This window comes from Dipodascopsis tothii (genome assembly GCF_038497935.1).
Source record: "Dipodascopsis tothii strain CBS 759.85 unplaced genomic scaffold V1510scaffold_19, whole genome shotgun sequence".
Lineage (NCBI taxonomy): Eukaryota > Fungi > Ascomycota > Lipomycetes > Lipomycetales > Lipomycetaceae > Neoaidaea > Neoaidaea tothii.
Genome location: NW_027118003.1, coordinates 137541 through 158057, shown reverse-complemented (window position 1 = coordinate 158057; position 20517 = coordinate 137541). Strand labels below are relative to the sequence as shown.

The following is a 20517-nucleotide window of genomic DNA, read 5'->3' as shown; positions in this document are numbered from 1 at the left end:
CCGGGGCGATAGCCACGACACGTGACGTGCGACAAGTCCTAAAGCACAAGTGCACACTTTAGGATATGCAATTCCTCATGGCCCAATGGCAAGGCGTCCGCCTACGAAGCGGGAGATTCTAGGTTCGATCCCTAGTGGGGAAGAAAGATGGGGTTCGATTCCTCAGACACGCATTATTTTTTGGCGGCGCTAGGTACAGGGTATTGTGGCGCAGCGGCGCGGCGCAGCGCGTGCGACGCGCCGCCCAGGTATCTCACAAGCCTCGCGGCTGAACTCTCTCGCGACCCTGGTATCTCGCGTCTACAGCTCGGGTGCTTCATGAGTATTGCTATGGGCAACGCCTGCCAAAATTCTCAAAACAATGACCAAACTCGTCCAAAATGCTGCTCCAAGATCCAATCAGTCAAGGGTCTCGCCCATAATGCGCGCCCACCGGGCCAGGCAAGACCCGCTGCAAAACTCGCGCTTGAGCGCAACCTCCTTCAGGCCAGCCACGCCCTCCCACCACTCGTAGACGTCCGCTGCGGCCGAGACCATGAACTCGCCGCACTGGCCGCACGTGTTTTGGTACGCGGCCATGGTCGTCGCGTGGTAGACCATCTGCAGCAGGCTCGACGGCAGCCGCCACTTGTCGATCTCCTTGTTGGAGGCACGGTACATGGACACGGACCGCAGCGCAAGCTCGGCCAGCGTCGGTGTGAACGAGTGCGAGTGGCGCACGGGCGTCGACACGTGCAGGCAGATGGCCTCCATCGGGCTTGACGAGCCGTAGAGCGTCTCCGAGTGCGGCGCGGCCCGCGGTCGCCGGTGCGGCTGCGGCAGCGCCACGAACGGGTTTGGGTGGATCGTCAGCACCTGCAGGTGCTTGAGGCCCAGGATCTGCGATGGCAGATACTCGAGCTGGTTGCCGCCCACAGAGAGGTTCTCGAGGTTCTGCAGCCGCAGGATCGCCGGCGGGATTTCCTTGAGGTGGTTGTTGCGCAGCGACAGCGCCGTCAGGTTCTCGACCGCAAAAAGCTGCGGCGGCAGCCGGCTGATCTGGTTGTTGGACAGGTAAAGCCGGATCTTGGGCGTCAGCGGCACGCTCTCGGTGCCAGCGTACGCCACCACGAGGTCCTTGAGGTCGCCCACGTCAACAGGCACCTCGTCGATGCCGAGCGAGTCCAGGTCGACGTCCGACCGGCCCTCCTCGATGGCCTGGCGAATGGTGTCGATCGCGCACGTCGGCTCGGCCACGATGTAGGACGAACTGCGTCCACTCAGCGTGCGCGCGCGCCGCGGCGCGTCGCACTCGGCGTCAAACAGGCTCGACGCCGTCGCCGACACAGTCGTCCCGAACGAACTCGTCCCCCAGAACGCCCGCGCGGCGTCCTCACGCGGCGGCGACGACGGCAGCGTGCTCATGGTCTCGTACATGTCCGCGTCCGAAAAGAGCATGCGCTTGCCGCCGCCGTACCCGCCGAACGACCCCGCGTCGTTGTCCGAGTCCACGTCCGTGCTGAAGCTACCGTCCGACGACTCGGACGCCGGGTAGTCGCGCTTCTTGTGGGAGATCGTCGTCGACAGGTTCAGCACGTTCGGCGCGCGCGACTCGTTGTGCGAGAAGGGCAAAAGGCCCGAGTTGGTGTGCATGCTGGTCGTTCTGTGCTGGCTTGGCTGGCTCCTTGGCCGGTTCTCGCTGCCACTGGCCCTCCCTGGGTCCCTGGGCTCTCGTGCGCGCTGCCTGCGGTCAGCCCGCTCGAGCCGTGCGTGCGGCCTACCTCCTGTCCTCCGTGCTCTGTCGCTCGCTGGCCTGGGCGTTAGTCTGCGCTTCGCGTGGTGCCGCAGTAATTATACTATCGCGTACGCTGGACAATTCGCTCGCACGACCCAAAGTAGACCGTACCTTTGTAGCAGCCCGACGTCTAGCCGCACTTGCTGTGTTGGGATAAACGACGCCGGTTCCCGGGCCAGATCGTAATTCTCGCGACGAGCGTGACCTGGTCTTGAGAGCAACACAAATTCAGGGGACAGTCCATATTGGAATCGCGGACGCCGGCGGCTGGTTCGTGCTAGTCGTGGCGTGCATTCCAGCCGGGCGGCGTGGCGGTGGGGGCGCGTAAAACGCGCGCGTGACGCGTGGCTGGGCCGGTCGGCGGCTGGGCGGGCGGACACCAGTGCAGCTGCCGAGTCGAGTAAGGCGGGCGCTGACGTCGGCACTAGACGCGGGGGCCCAGGGGCATTTAGGGCTTAGGGGTATTTAGGGATTAGGGATTAGGGGTCGCAATTAGGGATTAGGGCGTCCTTCGCGGCCGCACTCCCGTCCACCGCGACACGATGGCCGATCTCAAGCGCAAGGCCGAAGAGCCGATCCCGGACGCGCCCGGTCCGCGTGCGCCGCCGTTCTCGGACGCGGCTGCACCCGCATTGGACGATGTCTACGCGTACGGCACGTTCCAGCCCGGCGACCTCGATCTCGACGACTCGGGCCTGCTCGACGGCTACTCCGATTCCGAGGACGACGACGACGCCAAGCCGCCGCCCAAGCCTGTCTCCAAGTCGATCTCGCTCGGCACGTACACGGCCGGCCCGGTCGATCCGCACGTCGGCCAGCGCGCCGCGTTTCCCGGCCTCGACGACCCCTCGGACGCGCTCACGCTCGACTACGACGGCGACGGCAGCGCCGAGCCACTGGACGGCATGGCGTACCTGCGGCAGGTCCGCGAGGAGGCGCGCGCGCGGCCGTCGTTTGTGTCGGTTGAGGCGGAGCCTGCCTCGCCGCCGGAGGCGCCTGCGGCGCCGGCAGAGCCAACAGGCGACCGCCGCATCGACGCACAGTGGCACGCCGGCTTCATGGCCTGCTACCGCCGGCTGCGCGCCCAGTTCGAGGAGACTGCGTGCCTGGTCGACCCGCCAACAGCCGAGGCCGTTGCTGCGCTGCCCAACAGCCTGGCTACGTGGCGCGAGTTTGTGCTCGCGCCCGAGAACGAGCCTACGGTCTCGCTTGTGGCCGCCCTCCAGCAGGAGATGCTCTTCCGGCTGCTCAAGTACTTCCAGAAGTGGGTCTGTCCGACCATGTCCTTGGAGCTCTCGCGCTGGGTGTTTGCGCTGCTCGTGCGCATCCCAGACGTGATCACCAGCGACGAGATCTCGATCCTACGCGAGCTCTCGCAAAAGTGCCTGCTCGTCATGCACTCGCCGGAGTCGTCCGAGGTTGCACTGGCGACCGCGGACACCGTCGTGTCTATCGTCGCCGACTTTTACTCGCAGCGTGACCTGGCGTTCTACCTGTTCTGATGTACATAGCCTGCATGGCCTGACGCCCACACAGTCGCGAACATGCGGCTCGCGAGGGTTAGGGCTGCAACGTGAAAAACCTTGCAACAAAATTTTCTCGCATTTTTTACCTTCAATCCTCATCCTCCAGAAGAACAATCTGCGGACATTCCAGGCCGCTGCTTCGAACACACAGCTCAACATGTCTTCTGAGTCGTCCGCGGTCGTCATTGGCGTTGCCTTTGGCAACTGCAACTCGTCCATTGCGTTCCCGTCGAAGGTAGGTTGTCAGAGAGACAAACGGCATCTGATCCGGCGGCCAGCCGAACGGCTCCCGCCGGGCGGCTGGGGTCGGGCGGCGCCGACAGACGGCGTAGTCGCAGGTGCGGCGCGGTCGGCCACGTGGCCGCTGCCGCCGGCCGCAGCCAGTCGCCGGCCGCAGACCGGCGTCGTGTCCCGATCAGCACTAACGGTCCCAGGAAGGCAAGGTCGAGGTCATCGCCAACCAGGACGGTGACCGCGCGATCCCGTCCGCGCTCGCCTACGTCGGCGAGGACGAGTACCACGGATTCCAGGCCAAGGCGCAGCTGATCCGCAACGGCAAGAACACCGTGACGTACTTCCGCGACTACATCGGCAAGGACTTCAAGGACATCGACCCCACGTACGCGAGCGGGTCGGCGCATCCCGTCAGCAAGGACGGCGTCGTCGGCTTCAACCTCGTGACGTCGTCGGCCGAGGACGCCGAGCCGACGTTCGTGTCGGTGGCGGAGATCACCAAGCGCCACCTGCAGCGCATCACCGAGTCGGCGGCGGACTTCCTCGGCAAGCCGGTGGCCGGCGCGGTGGTTGCCGTGCCGTCGGACTTCTCGGCTGCCCAGCGCGAGGAGCTGACCAAGATCGCGGCCGAGGCCGGCCTGAACATCCTGCAGATCATCCCCGAGTCGGTGGCGTCGGTGTTTGCGTACGACGCCACGTTCGGCACGGGCAACAAGGACAAGGTCGTCGTCGTGGCGGACTTTGGCGCGACGCGCTCGGACGCGGCCGTGGTTGCCGTCCGCGGCGGCATGTACACGGTGCTGGCGAGCCACCACAACTACGAGCTCGGCGGCCTGCAGCTCGACAAGGCGCTCGGCGACTACTTTGCCAACGAGTTCAAGAAGAAGCACAAGGTCAGCCCGTACGACGACAAGTCGGGCCGCGCGACGGCCAAGCTGCTCACCGAGTCGGAGATCACCAAGCGCACGCTGTCGGCGTCGACCACGGCCACAATCTCGATCGAGTCGCTCGCCGACGGCTACGACTACCACTCGCCCATCAACCGGCTGCGGTACGAGCTGTCGGCCCGGGCCGTCATCGAGAAGTGCGGCGCGCTCGTCGAGGAGGTCGTCAAGCAGGCCGGCCTGGACGTGCTGGACATTGACGAGGTCGTCCTGGCGGGCGGCTCGTCGCACACGCCCAAGATCGCGTCGCGCGTCGCGGCCATCTTCCCCGAGACCACCGTGATCCAGTCGCCGTCGACCAACCCGAAGGCCATCAACCCCGGCGAGAGCATCGCCGTCGGCGCCGCCTTCCAGGCCTCGCTCATCGCCGGCTTCTCGGCCGACGAGATCCGCGAGTCGCTGCAGCCGGTCGTCACGACCGCGCCCCACCTCGCCAAGCCCGTCGGCGTCGTTGTCGACGGCGGCAAGTTTGTGCCCGTGCTCGAGGCCAACACGGCTGTGCCCATCCGCAAGTCGGTCGTTTTCACGGCCGCCGGCGACTCGGCCTACCTCGAGATCGTCGAGGGCGAGCAGGAGATTGTCACCAAGGTACTGGAGAAGACCGCCCAGGAGGACGAGGAGGACGAGGACTACGAGTCCGAGGAGGACGAGGAGGTCCGTGAGAAGGTCGTCAAGCCCGGCAAGAAGATCGCCGAGGCCGCGCTCAAGAACATCAAGGCCGGCGCCAAGGTCGAGGTCATCCTCAACATCGCCGCCGACCTCAAGCTGACCATTGCCGCCCGCGAGGTTGGCTCGGACGCCGCCGTGCGTGGCGAGGTCGCCGGTAACACCTCGACCGCTTAATTGCTCATGCCCGCGGTCGGCCGGCGCGCCGGCGCAAAAGTGTCATTTTGTTTCTGTTAATTTCGCTGTATGAATAGACAACATGCCAGTACCCCTAGGATCCGCGCCGAGCTGCCGTTTCCAGCGTCGCACAGACGGCGAACCGACGCCCTGGCCCGCCGCTCGCTAGCGCCACCGCCCGCCGCCCGCGCATGTGTCACTGCGAATAGCCATCCGCCGCCCGCCGCCCGCTCGCGGCCGTGCCTGGCATGCCCCATTTGAGTTCAGTGCTCCAACGCGCCGTTCGCGCTACTGTGCTAGTCGCCGCGCTGCTGCATGCCACCTGCCCCTTCGAGCCCAGTACGCGTCCGCTGCGTGCCCGCGTCTGCACAACGCACACTAGCGACCATTAGCCGTCGCTAGCCCTGAGCTTGATCCCGCCCGCGCCCGCGTCTTCAGTCCGCACAACGGCGGCCATCTCAGACATCTGTACGCGCCATGTAAATACAGCGCCGGCGCCGACCGTGTCCGTAATTGGCCCGTTGATCCCGTGTCTCAGACACTGCTGTCTGTCAAACAAAGCCGCGGCCGGCTGACGGCCTGTCAGTTCTCATGTTTGTGCCGATGGAGCCACCGAGACCGGGCCCTGGCGAGCTCCGGATGACAGCAGTCCCAGACCGCCGGCCGCCGCAGAACCTCATGAAGCAGGTGCCATCGCTGCCGAAGAGCCCGGCGCGACTGTCAGGCGGCGAGCGCGTGCGCGCTGAGCTGCACGTGCTGCTGACCGGCGATGTGATCAAGCGGTCGCGGCTGCCAAAACGTCTGCTTGTGGCCGCCGGGCCGCCGACGCCAACGTCGCCGGCGTCGCCGACGTCGCCTGACAGCCTGCTGCCGCCGTTGCCGCCGCTGCCGCCGCTGCCGCCACTGCCACCGAAAACCCACTCGATCGCGCGGAGCCACTATCCGCGTCGGCTGACGTTTGGCCGGTCGTCGTTCTACGGCCGACAATCCTACTTTGACGGTGCGTGTGCGGCCGCCAGAACTGACCTCAGACCAGGTCTCGCTCTACTCAGAGTTTTCCGTGGGCATGCCGATCTCGGCCGGCCGGTGCCCAGAGAACATGCACGGCCCGTCGCCACGGTCGGCCAAGAAACCGCGGGCGAGAGAGACTATGCTGCCTCCAGCGTCGCCGTTGCGGCCGGTCCCACGGCGTCTGATCTGCGGCGTGCCGCCATGGCTGTACGTGGCCGCAGTGCTGGCCGTGCTGGCGCTAATCTTGGTCGTGACCGTGATTCCGATCTACGAGAGCACGGTCAAGACCGATAGGGCCACGGTCGATGGCGACTAATGTATTATGCTCTGGCTTTGTCGATGGCAGTCTCGAGCGCGGCCAGCTTGCTCCGCACCGTCAGTACTGCCGCAATGGCGTCCGTAGCGTCCGTAAACCGCGCCTGCGAGTCCCGCAGGGCCTGGGGCACCAGTACGCCAAACCATCTGATGGGGTCGCGTCTCAATGCTAGTGCGCGCTCTTTGCGGCGCTTGGCGCGCTCTTCCTGGATGCGCTTGGCCTCGGCGGCCTTTTCCTCCTCTGTCGGCTCGGCGGGCTCGGACTCGTCGGCGCCGTCAGGGGTCTCGGCGTCGGCAGCCTTCTCGTTGGCCACCGTGTCGTCGGCGGCATCTTCGTCGACCGCGCCCGACTTGGTCTTGCGCTGGCGCACGGCCGGCGCCTCGGTCGCTGTCGTTGTCGGGCCGTCGACGGTCTTGATGGCAACGTCCGCAGCCGGCGCCGCAGCGTCCTTGGTGGCCTTGGTGTCCTTGGCCTCCGTCTCGGCCGGATAAGGCGCCGTCGAGAACTCCACAAACGCATGCTCCGACTTGGTGAACAGCGGCGTAAACGTCTTGTCGACCGCGCAGCTGCCGTCAGCACTCCCCAGACAGTGACTTACAACACTCTCGCCGCCTCCATGTTTCCGTGGTACATGTCCTGGCCGTACCGGTTCTTGGCCGAGTAATTGGCCTGGGCCAGCGACAAGTAACCCTGCGATCAGCACGGCCCTGGCGCGCACTTACGTCCGTCAGATGCTTTTTCAGACTGGCCTGCGCACTCTGGTACTCGTCGAGCAGATCGCAGTACGCAAACAGCAGCGAGTCGAGCGTGTTGTCGAGTTTTGTCGGATCCACGTCGATGTCCTCTTCCTTGGGCTCGGGCTGCGGGGCCTCCGGGGCCTCGGCAGGGGCCTCGGCGGCCGTGTCGGCGTCTGCGGCCGCGGCCTCGGGCTTGTCGGCTAGCGACAGCGCCTGCGTCTTCTCCTCGAGGGACATGGTTAGGTCGCCGGTGGTCGCCGTTGGCGGTGGGTCGACAGCCGAGTTTCGTGAAGACGGGTTAGGGCTCGCGCTGTCGCACTTGTCCACGCGCCGCCGCACGCGTCCTCGCCATGGCCTCCAGCGACGACCTCGGCCTGGTCTTCCCGCCGTCGAGCCCGGCCAGCCAATATTGGGACCGCGTGTACGACCCGGACGAGTTTGTGTATGCCGCGGACTCCACCGAGGGCCAGGAATCGGTCCAGGAGTCAATTCTGGAATCGAACGCGACCGAGCCCAGCTCGCCGTCGCCGCTGCCGATCTACGATGAGATACCCTTGCCGCACGCGCCGGTCAAGCCAGCGAACGTGCTCGGCAACCTGAGCTCCAATAGCCTGCTGAGCGGTGCGCAGAGCCCTGGACGAGCTGACGCCAGAGTCCGAACGATACCAGACCAGCGCCTTTTACGGCCGATACCCCTCGACGGACGGACTGTCGGACGCGCTAGGCAGCACGCCGCCGCGGCCGACGGCGCCGGCGCCGGCGACACGCGTGGTCGTGACGTCGCCGATCAGCACGACCAAGATCAGGCTGTACACGAGCCGCACGAGCCGCACGAGCCGCACAGACCGCACCAGCCACCCAGACCGCCCAAGCCACCCGCGCCACACAGCCAAGCGCAAGAGCGACGACTTCGAGCCGCCCCCCAGCGCGCGCGTAGCGCCGCCCGGCACAGGCATGCGCACGCGTGCCGCCGCCCGCGCCGCCCAGCTCCGGGCCGACGCGCCCAGCTCGGACGGCGCGGACATTCTCACAGAAGAGAGCATGCTCTCGGTGTAACCAATTGATATCTAACAGGAATGTACATTTTTTACACGTCTAGAGCTCGTCGTGGGCGGCCGGAGTTCCGGCGTCCACAACGATCTCGGCACTTGCAGCGGCGTCAGCCGGCACAGAGACGTTGGCATTGGGAACAAGCGTCGTCGCGTCGTACTCGGGGTACTGGGTCAGCAGAGCTTGCGACAGACTTACCGTGGCATAGAACGAGTTGCAGTCAAAGTCCCAGTGGGGTCTGAGCCGGGCGTTCTCACACTTGTCACGGGTCCACTTGTCGCCGTAGGCAAGCGGCGAGAGCATGACGTAGAGGTAGACGGTGCCGGCCAGGAGGGCAACGTTGAAGGCCTGGGAAACGAGCTTGACGCGCACGATACGGGTCGCGACCGTGTCCAGCGCCACGCACAGCGCCAGCACGGCAAAGTACAGCGCCGGGAGGTAGTGGTGCAGGAACAGCTGGCGCTTCATGAGGAAAAAGGGAAAGTAGTGCAGGGCCCAGCCGGCGACGAGCAGGCCCACGCGGTTGAACTGCTGGACGCCCTCGCGCGCGTAGTCGTTGTAGCCGCGCTGCCAGCGGACAATGGTCACGACCTTGAACGCCAGGAACACGGCGACGACGGCGGACGAGGCCCACCAGACGACGGGGTTGCCGATCAGGTAGACCTGCTTGTGCTCGGTGTTCCAGAAGTTGATGCCGCGGCGGAGAACGGGCCAGGACGACGGGCGCGAGTCCCAGGTGTGCGACGCAGTCAGGCCGGCGTTCGTCGTCCACATGACGGCCTGCAGCTCGAAGAACTTGCGGAAGAAGCCAAAGCGCTCGTAGTTGACCTTCTCGGCGTCCGCGCCGAGCATGGGGTGCTCGTTGTGCTCGATGTACCAGATGGAGTTCGGGAGGGTGCCCTGCTTGGCGCAGGTGACCTCCTGCTGCTCAAACGCCCACGACGGCAGCTTGACCTTGTGCGAGAACAGGCTGCAGCCCGAGAGCACGTGCACGAGCTTGAACTTGGTCTCGATCGTGCGCACGCGCTCGCGCGCGAGGCCCTTCTTGGACTTGGACTCGACGATCTCGACGCGGAAAAAGTCGTTGGCGTCGCCGGCAAACTCCTCGTAGCCGTACGCGCTGACCTCCTGCTGCCACTCGGCCTCGGTGACCGGCGGGCGGATGTCGTGCGAGTGCAGGCGGCGGTGGGTGGCCACGTGCTTGAGCTTGATGACGCTGCCGTCCTCGAGATAGATGGGCGCGGCCGCGCGGTAGTCGACGTTCTCCTCCGTCGTCGCGTTCTCGATCCGCCAGACGTTGTTGTCGTCCTTGTGCGGGTACAGCGTGACCTGCTGCTGCTTCGAGCCGCCGGGGTAGAGGTGGTCGTGCGAGTGCAGGTAGCCGCCCTGGGTGTTGAGGTGGCGCAGCGAGATGTGCGAGCCGTAGGCGACGTCGGCGGGCACGTCGGCCATGCGCTTGTTGTTGAGCGTGGCCTGGAACTCGGACGACATGAAGCCGTCGCCGTCGCCGGGGTTGACGAGGCACACAAAGTGGATGGCGAACATGGCCATGTAGAACACGGCGGGGACGCCGATCAGGAAGAGCGCGCGGTAGGCAAAGTGCCGGGCGTACTTGGCCGGCGTCACGGTCAGGTCCTCCAGCAGGTCCCACAGGTTGCTGAGCGTGTGGACGCCCACCCACGCGATCGTGAACAGGCCCACCCACTTGACGCTGACGGTCGCGCCCAGGCCGAGGCCGGTCAGGAACAGGTAGTAGAACCAGTTGCCGTCGAACCCGGACTGGTTCTGGAAGTTCGCCCACGCGTACACCGTCAGCGCCGTGAAGAAGATCAGCGGCGAGTCGAGCAGGATGAAGCGCGACTGCGTGGCCAGCGCGTTGTCTGCGTCAGCGCGCGCCGGGAACCGCCTCCTTACCGAAGATCAGCAGCGCCGCGCCCAGGCTCGCCGTCGACGTCTGGCAGCCGTACGCGCGCAGCGTCATGTAGCAGATGGGGATCACGAGCACGCCCAGGATCGCCGGCAGCAGGCGCATGGCCACGTACGGCACGCCGGGCTCGAGGTAGTCCATGCCGATGTCCTTGAAGTCAAAGTCGCCGTTGAAGCCGGCCAGGAAGCCGGCGAGCGTGATCAGCAGCTTGGCCAGCGGCGGGTGGACGTCCATGAAGTAGCGGCCCTTGATGTACCTGCGTCAGCGCGCCCGCAGGCGACTTACTTGGTCGCGAAGCCGCCAAAGTGCACTTCGTCAAACACGACCGACGTCGGCTGCCAGAGCTTGTAGAGCCGGACGACGACGGCGACGCCGATCAGGAACAGCAGCAGCGCCTTCTCCTGGCCGGGCAGCGTCGCGAACTTGACCGGCTGCTTGGACATGATGAATTGATCTGTCGATGGCTGGCGGCGGGCAATTGCTCAGGAAGAGGCCAGGTCGCTTGATGGCGAAGACTTTGCGCGTTACGCGTCGGCCCGGGTAACGGAAAAATCGCGCAGCCGGCCGCCGGGTAACGGCAGGGATGGCGCCGGGTAACGTCCAGGCCGGCGCCGGGTAACGCCGCCGCACGCCGTGCGGCTCGCCACTTACCCGCACCTCTTCCCGCCGCCGCCGCGGACCCGCTCAACGGCATCTCCGAGGAATCCTCGGACTGCTGCTCGCACCATTCGCACCGGTCCGACCAAGCGGCAGGCCCGGAAGGGCCGCGCGCCGTCCAAGAAGTACGGCGCGGCCGCGGCCAAGGTCGACGTCGACGACGATCTGCTCGACGGCCTCGGCGACCTCGTCCTCGCGCCCGTCGCGCCGATCCCGCGGCCGCGCCCGCCCGCCGCCGGCCCCGCCGGGCCGCATCTCCCCGCCGAGATCATCGAGACCGTGCTCTCGTTCGTCGGCGAGCCCTTCCCGAGCGCGCTCCTCCATGTCAGCCGGCTCTGGCACCTCTGCGCGCTGCCGCTCGTCTACCGCGCGCCCGAGCTCGGCCCCGAAAACTACCTGGCCTTCGTCGTGGCGATCTCCACCAGCCAGCTCGGCAGCCTCGTGCGCGTGCTCAACCTGCGCAACATCATCCAGTCCGGCAAGAACTCGTACACGTCGCGGCTGCTGCGCCGCTGCTGCAAGAACCTCGAGGAGTTCTACGCGCCGCAGACGTCGTTCGGCTACGCGCCGCTGGTCAGCATCCGCCACTGCACCAAGCTGCGCGTGCTCGACCTCAGCCTCGTGTCCGAGACGGTGGACCTGCGCGAGCTGTTCGTGGCGATCTCGAACCTGCAGAGCCTCTCGGTGCTGCACTTCCCGCGGTCGTCCGTGTTCTGCGCGGACTTCGACGACGACCTGTGGCCGCCCAGCCTGGCCACGCTCGGGCTGGCGGGTGGCATCTCCGAGGACTTTGTCAAGGCCACCGCGTTCCCGCCCACGATCAAGTCGCTCTCGTTCGCGTACTGCCCCATGATCTCGTACGGCGCGATCGAGCACCTGCTCGACCGCATCGGCCCCGGCCTCACGGCGATCTCGGTGCTCTACCCCATGCCCGGGCTCACGCCGCTGGCCATGAACGCGGTGCTGGCCAAGTGCCCGAACCTGCGGCGGCTCACGATCTCGACCGACTACGTCTCGCAGCTCATGCTCTCGGACGAAAACGTCCCCCCCCAGCATCCCCTTCGCATTCTCGAGCTCGACTACAGCGGCCAGCTCGGCCAGGCCGGCAAGATCAAGCCGTTCGACATCGCGATCGCGGTCCTCGAGGACCGCGTGCCGCACCTGCGCGTCGTCCGCGCCAGCATCAAGCTCGGCTGGAACAAGAGCTCCGAGGACGTGTGCGACCTGGCCGCCGTCCTCGACGACCAGCCCGGCGGCGGGCTGTGGATCGTCTGACGGTGTCTGATGAAATAAATTGTAGCTCCACAACTCCAAATCTAGCAAGTGAACTCGGCTGGAGGGCCCGGCCGGCGTTTTATACATACTGGTCACCAAAATGCGCTTCAAAACTGTGTCGGGGACACCTACAGCATCGGCTGGATGTCGTGGCTGATGCTGGCCGAGCAGCTGTAGATGTGGATCTGCGAGTCGTGCGAGTTGTTGACGGCCATGAGCATGCGGTGGGGGTGGAAGCTCAGGGCCGAGACGTGCTGGGCGCGGTTCTGGAGGTAGCCGGACGTGCGCACGACCGCCTTGGGCTGGCCGTTGACGTCCCAGATCGTGACGGCCTGGTGGCCGGTGGCGAAGACGGGCGCGTGCTCGTGCACGTCGATCGCGCGCATGGCCCGCTCGTGCGTGTGCACCGACTCGATCGGCTGGTCGAAGCGCAGGTCCCAGATGTTGATCTGGCCGTCCGCGCTGCCCGAGATGAGCTCGCGCGAGCCGCCGCGCTGCATGTGCACGTTGAGCACCCAGCTGGGGTGGTACTTCCACACGCGGACCATGGCCTCGCGGGCGTCCAGCCGGCGGTCGTAGACGCGGACGGCGCCGTCGCCGAAGCCGGCGATGAAGATCTCGTTGAGGACCAGGTCCGACGTCAGCGACGTGATCGGGCTGCCGGACCGCGCGGGGATGTCCACGACGCACGTCTCGCGCGCGGCGTCCCACACGCGGATCACCTTGACGTCGCCGCCGACGAGCATCGACCCGCGGCCCTGCTGCCAGTCGGCCACGAGCCCGCTGCTGCGGTTCGACGGCAGCATGTCCGACAGCGCGCGCCACGCCGACGCCAGCTCGATCTTGTCGGGGTCCTCAAAGTGCCGGTACAGCCGCACGACGCCGTCGCCCGCGCCCGTCATCAGCAGCGGCAGGTCGTCCTCGTTGATCAGCTTGGCCTCGGTGATCTTCGTCCGCGGCGGGTTCATGTTGCAGAACCGGTTGAGCTTGGTCTTGGTCTGCCAGTCCCAGATCGTGACGCCGTCGCGGTCGTCGACGCTGACCAGGTGGTTCTCGTACTGCGCAAACACGAGCTTCGTCGGCTGCGTGTTGTTGTTGAGCAGCGCCAGCTGCGCGCTCCACGGCGACGACAGCGCCAGGTCCTTCTGCGACTGCGTGACCGCCAGGATCGACTCGTTGCGCGTGCGCCGCCACTTGCGCTGGTTCAGGCTCACGCTCCCCGGCGTCTCGCTCTCGGGCTCGCTCATCTGCGGCTCCTGGAAGAACTCGCAGCTGTAGTCGAAGAAGCCGCTCTTGAGCGGCAGCGCCACCGTGTCCTGCGGCCGCCGCTTCTTGCACCGCGCGGTCTGCGGGTGGATCCCGTGGCCGTACGGCACGCTCGACACCGACACGCCGCTGTCCGTCGGCGGCCGGTTGATCTCGGGCACCTGCTCGTCGACGATCTCGGGGTAGCCCAGCGCCAGGTTGCGGATCGACGTCGCGATCGAGACCGACCGCCGCAGCGTGCTGGCCAGGATCGACGACGACGGCTGGCGCACCGCCGGCGCGCTGTTGACGTGGTAGTCCGCGCTGGGCTCGCGCGTGCTCTTGACGGCCTGGGGGCTCGCCGGCGACGTGGCGACCGCGTCGATCAGCGCCTGCATCGGGCCCGCCAGCGGCGACTTCATCAGCAGCAGGTAGACGTAGTCGGCCACGTCCGAGGCCATGTCCGCGACCTCCATGAACGGGTCCGTCGTCAGCGTCAGCAGCGACTTCCACACGCCCACGAAGATCGAGCTGTTGGTGAAGTCGATGCTGACCACCGGCTGGTCGCCCGGCCGGCCCGACTTCTGGATCTTGTCCTGCTCGAGCTGCGAGAACGCGATCGCCATGAACTTGGACGAGTAGTGCTTCACGAAGCGCGAGAACAGCACGACGACCTCCTTGCGGACCATGACCGACCCGTCCGTGGTCAGCTTGATGGCCGCGAACGCCACCTGGCTCTCGCGCGCCTGCATCTCCTTGTTGTACTCCTCCTGGCGGTTCTCGGTCTCCTCGGCCTCGAGGAACGTCGAGAGCGCGACCAGCGCCGCCGTGCGCACCTCCGGCACCGGGTCGGCCAGCATCGCCGCCAGCCGCTCGGGCGCCTGCTCGCGCACGCCCATCCACTTGGCCGGCACGTTGTCCTCCCAGAGCTGCGACAGGCACAGGCACGACCACTGGCGCAGCAGTGGCGTGGACTCCATCTTCATGTGGCCCAGGCACGCGCGCAGCACCTCCGGCGCCATGCACGCCTGCTGCGCGACGCGGTTGCCGCGGCAGAACAGCGAGATCACAAACGCGCACATGGCGTAGTGGTCGTAGTCCTTGCTGCGCGCCTGCTCGGGCGGCGGCGTCGTCAGGATCGAGATGAAGTAGCTGCCGCCGTTGTCGCGCAGCAGCTCCTGCTGGATGTTCTGGTAGTCGACGCAGATGATGCGCGCCCAGATGAAGACCAGCAGCGGCTTGAGCTCGGCCGCCGGCGACTGCAGCAGCTTGAGCACGTACGGGAAGATGCCGATGGACAGCGCCAGGTAGACCGCCCACGGGCCCAGGTCGAGGAAGCTGCTCAGCAGCGTCAGCGCGCGCAGGCGGTGCATCTGCGACAGCAGCACCTGCAGCACCACCGGCAGCTGCTCCGGCGGGCGCTCGTTCTTGATGCCCTTGGCCAGCCAGTTCTCGAACGCGGTCAGCTGCTCCTCGAAGAACGTCGAGTGCTTGTACTCGTACGGCGGCGCGCCCGGCGCCTCGGCGGCCTTGATCAGCGGGATCTGGCTCAGACACTGGTCCACGGCCAGGTCCCAGGCCTGCCACATCGGGTGGTTGTGCGTCGTCGGCAGCTTGGGCTCCGAGATCGGGTGGCAGTTGTGCACGCGCATGATGCGCTCGGCCAGCAGGAAGTTGCGGAACAGCGCGGCCACCATCAGGTCCTGCCGGAACAGCTTCTTGAACAGGTGCGAGTCCAGCAGCGACCACGCGATCGTGTCGGTGATGGCCGTGAAGATCCAGTTGAGCTCGCCCAGCGGCGTGCGCCGGTCGACGAGCCGGCCCGGGATCGACACGTCCATCTCGACGTCGTCGCGCGGCAGCGGCGACTGCAGCACGAACCACCGCACCGCGATCTCGATCGGCGTCGTCAGGCAGCACGTGAACAGGTCCGCCGGCAGGTCCGGGTTCATCGGCAGCGTCTCGTGCGCCTGGCAGGCCGCCAGCTGGATGCAGTCGCGGTACGCGGCCGCCGGCGTCGCGCCCGCCGCGGCCGGCCGCGTGCGCTCCTCGTTCACGCGCTTCTCGATGAACCGGTTGAAGTTATTGACCACGTTGCCGGCCGCGTGGCAGTCGTACACAAACAGGCACGGCGCGCCCAGCCACGACTGCAGGTCGTACACCGAGACCGGGATGTACTGCGTGTACCCGCGGTTGAACACCCAGATCTCGCCCGAGGCCGTCGGCCGCGGCACGCCGTGGCCGTTGTAGTGGAACAGGATGCGCTCCTCCTTGGCCGCCCGGCGCAGCCCGATGCAGAACCGCCGCGCGTCCTCCACGTTCGGGTTGATGATCTGCTTGTACCGCGTCCGCAGGCTCAGCTGCTCGTACTGCGTCTGCAGCTTCTTGGCGATCATCTCCGACGCCTTCTTCGAGTCCGTGTGCTCGGACGGGTCGATCCACGCCTCGAGCTTGGCGCACGGGTCCGTCTTGACCACGTCCGGTGGGTCGATGCCCAGGTGCAGGCACAGCACAATCGCCGCCGAGATCGTCTTCTGCCGGTCGCGCGTCCGCCAGTCCGGCAGCCGCGACTCGGCCTCCTCCGGCGGCCGCGGGTTGCCCGCCGTCTCGTGCCGCTTGTCCACAAAGTGGTTGTAGTACATCTGCCGTCAGCTCGTCCTGCGCCGCCACCTACGTCGCTCAGCCGGCGCATCAGCGACTCGGACGTGTAGACCTCCTCGAAGCCGTGCTTGAACTCCTGCCGCTCGTGGTACCGGTACGCGGCGTCGTTCGGGTCGTCCCGCAGCGGCGGCTCGCCGGGGCTGGCCGCCGCGTCCGGCTCGCTCGAGTACGCGATCTCGAGCGGGCCGTTGCCGCTCATGCCGTTCACGGCCCCGATCGGGCTCACGCCCGCCCGCCCGCCGCCCTGGTTCACGATGTAGCCGTGCGACGTCAGCATGCCGTCGATGTGCACCGACGACGGCTGCGATCCCGTCAGAACCTCCGTCATAGTCCTGGCCTGGCCGGTCTCTCGGGCCCGGTCGCCAGCGCAGTCTCCCCGCCGGCTAGATATATACACGGACCGTGGCCGCCGAAACTGTCACCGTCGGCTGACGAGCGTCCCGCGTCAACCTCGTCACTCTGGCCTGCTCTGCCTCCACCGGGGCCAGCAATCCGCTTTCTCGCCGGGCAGGTTGTCGCCCGACCGCGTGATCTTGTGTGCTCGCCCGCGCGCTTGCGCTTGCTTGCTGCGACCTGATTCCTGGATGGACGCCCGTCCGTGGCTCTGGTCGTCAGATGCGTTGTGTCCGCCGTATCTGGTGGTAAAATCTGCTTTCAGCCCTCTCCAGCCCGCCCAGGGCTGCCAAAAGCGCTAGTGGGGCACAAGTGGGCAGGAGCGTGGCGCTTGGCGCCCGCACCGTCACGCGCCTGCGCAGATCGCTCCCTACGTGGCACGCTGCCGGCGTCCTGGTCCCTCCCCCAATAGTCAGTCACCCGAGGCCGCAGGCGCTCGTGTCTTGCATGACCTGCAGCGGTGTTTGGTACCTGCTGGTTTGCTTGGTAGCCCGGCGACAGCCGCCCCCTATCCGGACCGCCGTACGCTTGCGTCGGAACGGCGCCCTGCGCGGTTGCCATGGCAACGCGCGCCCCGCGGTCAGCTGCCGCGGGGCGGCCACGCGACGGCCGGCCCGCTGGGGCCGCTCGACGCGCTACAGAAACGAGCTGGCCCGAGTGACGCGACGGCGAGGCAGCCGGGCCAGTAGAGGGCGGGGCGGTGGCGGGGGTGTGCTGCGAGACGCGATAGCCGACGGCCGGCGAGCGCCGCAGCCCGTGCGGCGCGGCCGCGAGCCGCAGCCTGTGCGGCGCGCCGGCCGCCGATCGGCGTCAGCCGCAGCCGCCGCCACCAGCGCCGCAGCCCGTGCGGCGCATCTGCGCCCGCGGCCGCACCCCGATAGCCGAGCGACTTGGCTTGCTTGCGTCTACCGACGGGCGCGTGCGCCGCCGATGCGCTGGCCCCGCGCGCCTGGCCGCGCCACCTGGTGCCGGCCCCGCCAGCCCCGCGCCGGCGTCCGGCCTGGCCCAAGACCAGTCCGGTGTGCCGATGGCGCCCTCACGTGCAGGCGCAGCTTTGTGCATGCGTCGGATCTCGTAAGCCAAGCGCAACCTAAACTACACGTAACCACAACTTCACCTCGTTGATCCTGTCAGCTTCGCGGCCAACGCACTCCCACGCCAGCGCCCCCACCTACGTTAACCGCACGATGGCACCCGCCGACTCATCCACGGGCGCCGCCGGCACGGCCGGTCTGGACTACGAGATCCCTGCGGAGCTGGACGATGCGTCCATCATGCGACTGACGCAAAACATCAAGGACGAGGAGGCCGCCAAGGTGAGTGGCCGCCGTGCGCGCCCGACAGCAAGCCGACGGCGCTGACCAGCAGCATCCGCTCGTCGGCGACCTGCGTACGCTGGACGACCTGCTCAGCGAGTACGTCGACGACACCTACCGGGCCAAAATCAACTCGCTCAAACAGGACCAGACCGCGGGCCAGTACCGGCCGGTGCGCGGCGACGGCAATTGCGCGTGGCGCGCGTTTGCGTACCGCTACTTTGAGATGCTGATCGGTCTGCCGGCGGACAAGATAGCGGCCGAGGCCGCCGCGCTCAAGGCCCGGTCGCCGCTGCTGCTGCAGGCGGGCTACGAGGAGATTGCATACGAGGAGTTTCTGGAGGAGACGTTCGCGCTCTTTGAGCGGCTGCCGACGATCGGCTCGTGCGACGCCTTCCTGGCGGACTTCAACAACGTCGAGGTGTCGTCGGCCATCATCGTGCACCTGCGGCTGCTGACGGCGGCCTACATCAAGACGCACGTCGACGACTACATGCCGTTCATCGACGAGGGCGAGGGTGTGGACATTTCCGAGTACTGCAGCCGCCACATCGAGGCGTTTGCGGTCGAGGCCGACCACCTGGCGCTCAGCGCGCTGGTCAATGTGATCGGCCGGGTCGATCTGCGCGTGGTCTACATGGACCGCAGCTACGGCGACACGCCGGTGACGCACGACTTTTCGCCGATGGAAGCGGCGGGCGACCTGCCCAAGATAGAGCTGCTGTACCGGCCGGGTCACTACGACATTTTCTATGCATAGACAATAAATTGCCACGCGACGCGTGGACTGCGTTACCCGGTGTCCCAACTGGGAGTTTCCGTAGAACGCGCACCCCGCATTTCCATACATACGAGCTAACCCTGTGAGGCTACGACAGCGCTAGCGACACGACTGGCGTCGAGCCCGATGAGTACGCATTGTGTTGAATCAATACTTTTGATTGCTACCTAAGCAGTGTGCAGAACGACACCGATGCCGTTCGTGCAGCTGTAGCCGTCCGCGGCCCAGTACAGGTCGTAGACGCCGTTCTGGCGCGGGCAGGCCAGCGCAGCCTGCGCGCCATTGTAGGCCAGGTCACCGCTGTCGGTGATGGTCCAGCCCGGGGCCGGGCGGTTCCACGTCGTCAGAGCGTGGCCCGAGCCCTCCGGAGCCGGCTGCAGATAGTTGCCGGCGTCGGTCTTGATCGTGCCATCGGCCTTGTTGTAGTGGCCGACGAACGGAGTGCCCGCGGGGCCGAGCGTCAGCGCACGCGTGTCGTCGAGGTAGACGGTGGCGTACTGGATCGGCGAGCCCGAGTGAATCGTAACCAAGCCGAAGGTGACGTCCTGGGTTGTCTCGGTCTCCACAGGGAGAGCGAAAGCCGAGGTGGCAAGAGCCAGAATAGAAACGAGACCAGTAGCGAACTTCATGTTTTCAATCGATGATGATGCGCTCAAGACCAGGCTGAGCCGCCTTTATATTTCATACCATCGATCCATAACCGGCGGTGTTATTTTTGGATTGTCCCAACGACGATTTTGTGTCGCGGACCCGAACGGCATTTCAACCTTATAGATGACGTATTACGGCGAATTTTGCAGATCACAACCAAGAAAGTCCATCACGGTTCCTCCATCGTCTTTTGCGTTCGGTTAGCTCCGATCGATCTATGTTTAAGCGGCCATTTACTGATGTGTCTTCAGCCGCATGCCGGTCAGGTGCCTTGGCGATCAATTGAAAGACCGAGGCTGTCGCCGCGACACAGTGTGCGACAGCAGACAAAACAACGCGACAGGACAGGGCAGGCCTCGGCTCTTAAGAAGGCGCCCGGCAGCTTACGCAGCGAGCAGTCGGCTGCATACACTAGACTGGCGCCTGCGAATGTACCGCAAGGTCAGCCGTACGAGCCGCGCGAGCAATTTCGCGTCAGCCGGGTTAGCAGTAACTCAGTAGGCCGGGTAGCCCCACAATACCTGATTTAGACGGAGCCACGCCGGCCTAGTCACACAAGCGCTGCGCGCAATACTTCGGCAGCGACTCTGCTCGTGATGGTGCGGGATCGAGCGCGGTGTGGGCCTTCAACTGTGTACGACGCCGGCCGGTGGCCAGGTCGGTGCGCTAAACAGCTAGTGCAAACTTTAATCCCAATATGACTGGCGGCGATTTCCGAAATGATTCGCCGTATTTTGCGTAAAGACGGCTACTTGCCAGCGTCGGCCGAAGACGACAGCAGAAGCAGAGATAGCTAAACCGCGCGGCCAGATAGCACACTCGTCCGAGAATAGCCGTACGACCAGTCCCATGTAGCCTGCGGACGGTCGGCCGCCGGCCTGGATCCGAGAGTCCAGATCGACGACGCTCTAACACGCCGCTGACTCGTAACGGCCTGGGCCGGGGTCGCTAGGTCGCTACGGCAGCCGCATTTGATGCAGGTGCAGTTTCAGGCCAGACCGTTCCTGAAACATCGTCACAGATAGAACCGATCGCGAGTGCAGTCCTCGTAAGAGAACAATGGTCGTGGACCTCCGCAGCGGCGCATAACATCAAGACATCTTGGCACGGGCAGTGCACGTCCAATTGACGTTCTGTGACTGCGCTTCTCGTAATTAATGGTGCCTGGCTAGTTGT

The 20517-nt window shown here is 66.1% G+C and overlaps 10 protein-coding genes and 1 non-coding gene across 11 annotated transcripts; 6 read left to right on the top strand and 5 right to left on the bottom strand.

Moving 5' to 3' along the window:
* The first annotated feature begins 71 nt into the window (after positions 1-71).
* On the top strand, positions 72-143 carry V1510DRAFT_t166. The gene has a single exon. It is a non-coding gene; the product is annotated as a tRNA-Arg (tRNA).
* Positions 144-148: 5 nt separating this feature from the next.
* Positions 149-2071, bottom strand: V1510DRAFT_418522 (uncharacterized protein). The gene is made up of 2 exons (XM_066934127.1): positions 1886-2071; positions 149-1787 (listed from the first exon to the last, which is right to left on the bottom strand). The coding sequence occupies exon 2, from the start codon at positions 1630-1632 to the stop codon at positions 400-402; it is 1233 nt and encodes a 410-aa protein (XP_066788404.1). The 5' UTR covers positions 1633-1787; positions 1886-2071; the 3' UTR covers positions 149-399.
* Positions 2072-2314: 243 nt separating this feature from the next.
* Positions 2315-3394, top strand: V1510DRAFT_418520 (uncharacterized protein; the record flags this gene model as incomplete). The annotated part of the gene is made up of 1 exon (XM_066934126.1): positions 2315-3394. A coding segment is annotated over one exon (962 nt), but the record flags the coding sequence as incomplete, so codon positions are not given.
* V1510DRAFT_430748 (heat shock protein 70 family) lies at positions 3395-5421 on the top strand. The gene is made up of 2 exons (XM_066935391.1): positions 3395-3535; positions 3735-5421. The coding sequence occupies exons 1-2, from the start codon at positions 3458-3460 to the stop codon at positions 5319-5321; spliced, it is 1665 nt and encodes a 554-aa protein (XP_066788402.1). The 5' UTR covers positions 3395-3457; the 3' UTR covers positions 5322-5421.
* Positions 5422-5748: 327 nt separating this feature from the next.
* Positions 5749-6668, top strand: V1510DRAFT_418516 (uncharacterized protein). Its single transcript, XM_066934125.1, has one exon. The coding sequence runs from the start codon at positions 5913-5915 to the stop codon at positions 6624-6626; it is 714 nt and encodes a 237-aa protein (XP_066788401.1). The 5' UTR covers positions 5749-5912; the 3' UTR covers positions 6627-6668.
* V1510DRAFT_430746 (uncharacterized protein) lies at positions 6561-7630 on the bottom strand. Its single transcript, XM_066935390.1, has 3 exons — positions 7371-7630; positions 7247-7338; positions 6561-7214 (listed from the first exon to the last, which is right to left on the bottom strand). Exons 1-3 carry the CDS (start codon positions 7620-7622, stop codon positions 6653-6655), a joined length of 906 nt encoding a protein of 301 aa, XP_066788400.1. The 5' UTR covers positions 7623-7630; the 3' UTR covers positions 6561-6652.
* Positions 7631-8409: 779 nt separating this feature from the next.
* V1510DRAFT_418507 (Dolichyl-phosphate-mannose-protein mannosyltransferase-domain-containing protein) lies at positions 8410-10841 on the bottom strand. Its single transcript, XM_066934124.1, has 4 exons — positions 10648-10841; positions 10350-10618; positions 8634-10315; positions 8410-8603 (listed from the first exon to the last, which is right to left on the bottom strand). The coding sequence occupies exons 1-4, from the start codon at positions 10803-10805 to the stop codon at positions 8481-8483; spliced, it is 2232 nt and encodes a 743-aa protein (XP_066788399.1). The 5' UTR covers positions 10806-10841; the 3' UTR covers positions 8410-8480.
* A 475-nt stretch (positions 10842-11316) lies between these two features.
* Positions 11317-12294, top strand: V1510DRAFT_366689 (uncharacterized protein; the record flags this gene model as incomplete). The annotated part of the gene is made up of 1 exon (XM_066931280.1): positions 11317-12294. A coding segment is annotated over one exon (978 nt), but the record flags the coding sequence as incomplete, so codon positions are not given.
* V1510DRAFT_161989 (raptor N-terminal caspase like domain-containing protein) lies at positions 12148-16691 on the bottom strand. Its single transcript, XM_066930360.1, has 2 exons — positions 16214-16691; positions 12148-16181 (listed from the first exon to the last, which is right to left on the bottom strand). The coding sequence occupies exons 1-2, from the start codon at positions 16526-16528 to the stop codon at positions 12423-12425; spliced, it is 4074 nt and encodes a 1357-aa protein (XP_066788397.1). The 5' UTR covers positions 16529-16691; the 3' UTR covers positions 12148-12422.
* Positions 16692-17540: 849 nt separating this feature from the next.
* Positions 17541-18812, top strand: V1510DRAFT_379635 (peptidase C65 Otubain-domain-containing protein). Its single transcript, XM_066931621.1, has 2 exons — positions 17541-17909; positions 17962-18812. The coding sequence occupies exons 1-2, from the start codon at positions 17781-17783 to the stop codon at positions 18667-18669; spliced, it is 837 nt and encodes a 278-aa protein (XP_066788396.1). The 5' UTR covers positions 17541-17780; the 3' UTR covers positions 18670-18812.
* A 45-nt stretch (positions 18813-18857) lies between these two features.
* On the bottom strand, positions 18858-19319 carry V1510DRAFT_366635 (uncharacterized protein; the record flags this gene model as incomplete). The annotated part of the gene is made up of 1 exon (XM_066931277.1): positions 18858-19319. The coding sequence occupies one exon, from the start codon at positions 19317-19319 to the stop codon at positions 18858-18860; it is 462 nt and encodes a 153-aa protein (XP_066788395.1).
* Between the last annotated feature and the right edge of the window lie 1198 nt (positions 19320-20517).

Excerpts from the sequence above, each read along its gene's own strand:
- V1510DRAFT_430746 (XM_066935390.1), bottom strand. The coding sequence starts at position 7,622 with ATGTCCCTCGAGGAGAAGACGCAGGCGCTGTCGCTAGCCGACAAGCCC. Across the intron at positions 7,339-7,370 it reads TGAAAAAGCATCTGACGGAC|GGTTACTTGTCGCTGGCCCA; the intron begins GTAAGTGCGCGC and ends TGCTGATCGCAG. Across the intron at positions 7,215-7,246 it reads ATGGAGGCGGCGAGAGTGTT|CTGCGCGGTCGACAAGACGT; the intron begins GTAAGTCACTGT and ends TGCTGACGGCAG.
- V1510DRAFT_430748 (XM_066935391.1), top strand. The coding sequence starts at position 3,458 with ATGTCTTCTGAGTCGTCCGCGGTCGTCATTGGCGTTGCCTTTGGCAAC. Across the intron at positions 3,536-3,734 it reads CCATTGCGTTCCCGTCGAAG|GAAGGCAAGGTCGAGGTCAT; the intron begins GTAGGTTGTCAG and ends TAACGGTCCCAG.
- V1510DRAFT_418522 (XM_066934127.1), bottom strand. The coding sequence starts at position 1,632 with ATGCACACCAACTCGGGCCTTTTGCCCTTCTCGCACAACGAGTCGCGC.
- V1510DRAFT_161989 (XM_066930360.1), bottom strand. The coding sequence starts at position 16,528 with ATGACGGAGGTTCTGACGGGATCGCAGCCGTCGTCGGTGCACATCGAC. Across the intron at positions 16,182-16,213 it reads TGATGCGCCGGCTGAGCGAC|ATGTACTACAACCACTTTGT; the intron begins GTAGGTGGCGGC and ends AGCTGACGGCAG.
- V1510DRAFT_418507 (XM_066934124.1), bottom strand. The coding sequence starts at position 10,805 with ATGTCCAAGCAGCCGGTCAAGTTCGCGACGCTGCCCGGCCAGGAGAAG. Across the intron at positions 10,619-10,647 it reads TTTGGCGGCTTCGCGACCAA|GTACATCAAGGGCCGCTACT; the intron begins GTAAGTCGCCTG and ends GCGCTGACGCAG. Across the intron at positions 8,604-8,633 it reads GCAACTCGTTCTATGCCACG|TACCCCGAGTACGACGCGAC; the intron begins GTAAGTCTGTCG and ends CTGCTGACCCAG.
- V1510DRAFT_379635 (XM_066931621.1), top strand. The coding sequence starts at position 17,781 with ATGGCACCCGCCGACTCATCCACGGGCGCCGCCGGCACGGCCGGTCTG. Across the intron at positions 17,910-17,961 it reads AGGACGAGGAGGCCGCCAAG|CATCCGCTCGTCGGCGACCT; the intron begins GTGAGTGGCCGC and ends GCTGACCAGCAG.
- V1510DRAFT_418516 (XM_066934125.1), top strand. The coding sequence starts at position 5,913 with ATGTTTGTGCCGATGGAGCCACCGAGACCGGGCCCTGGCGAGCTCCGG.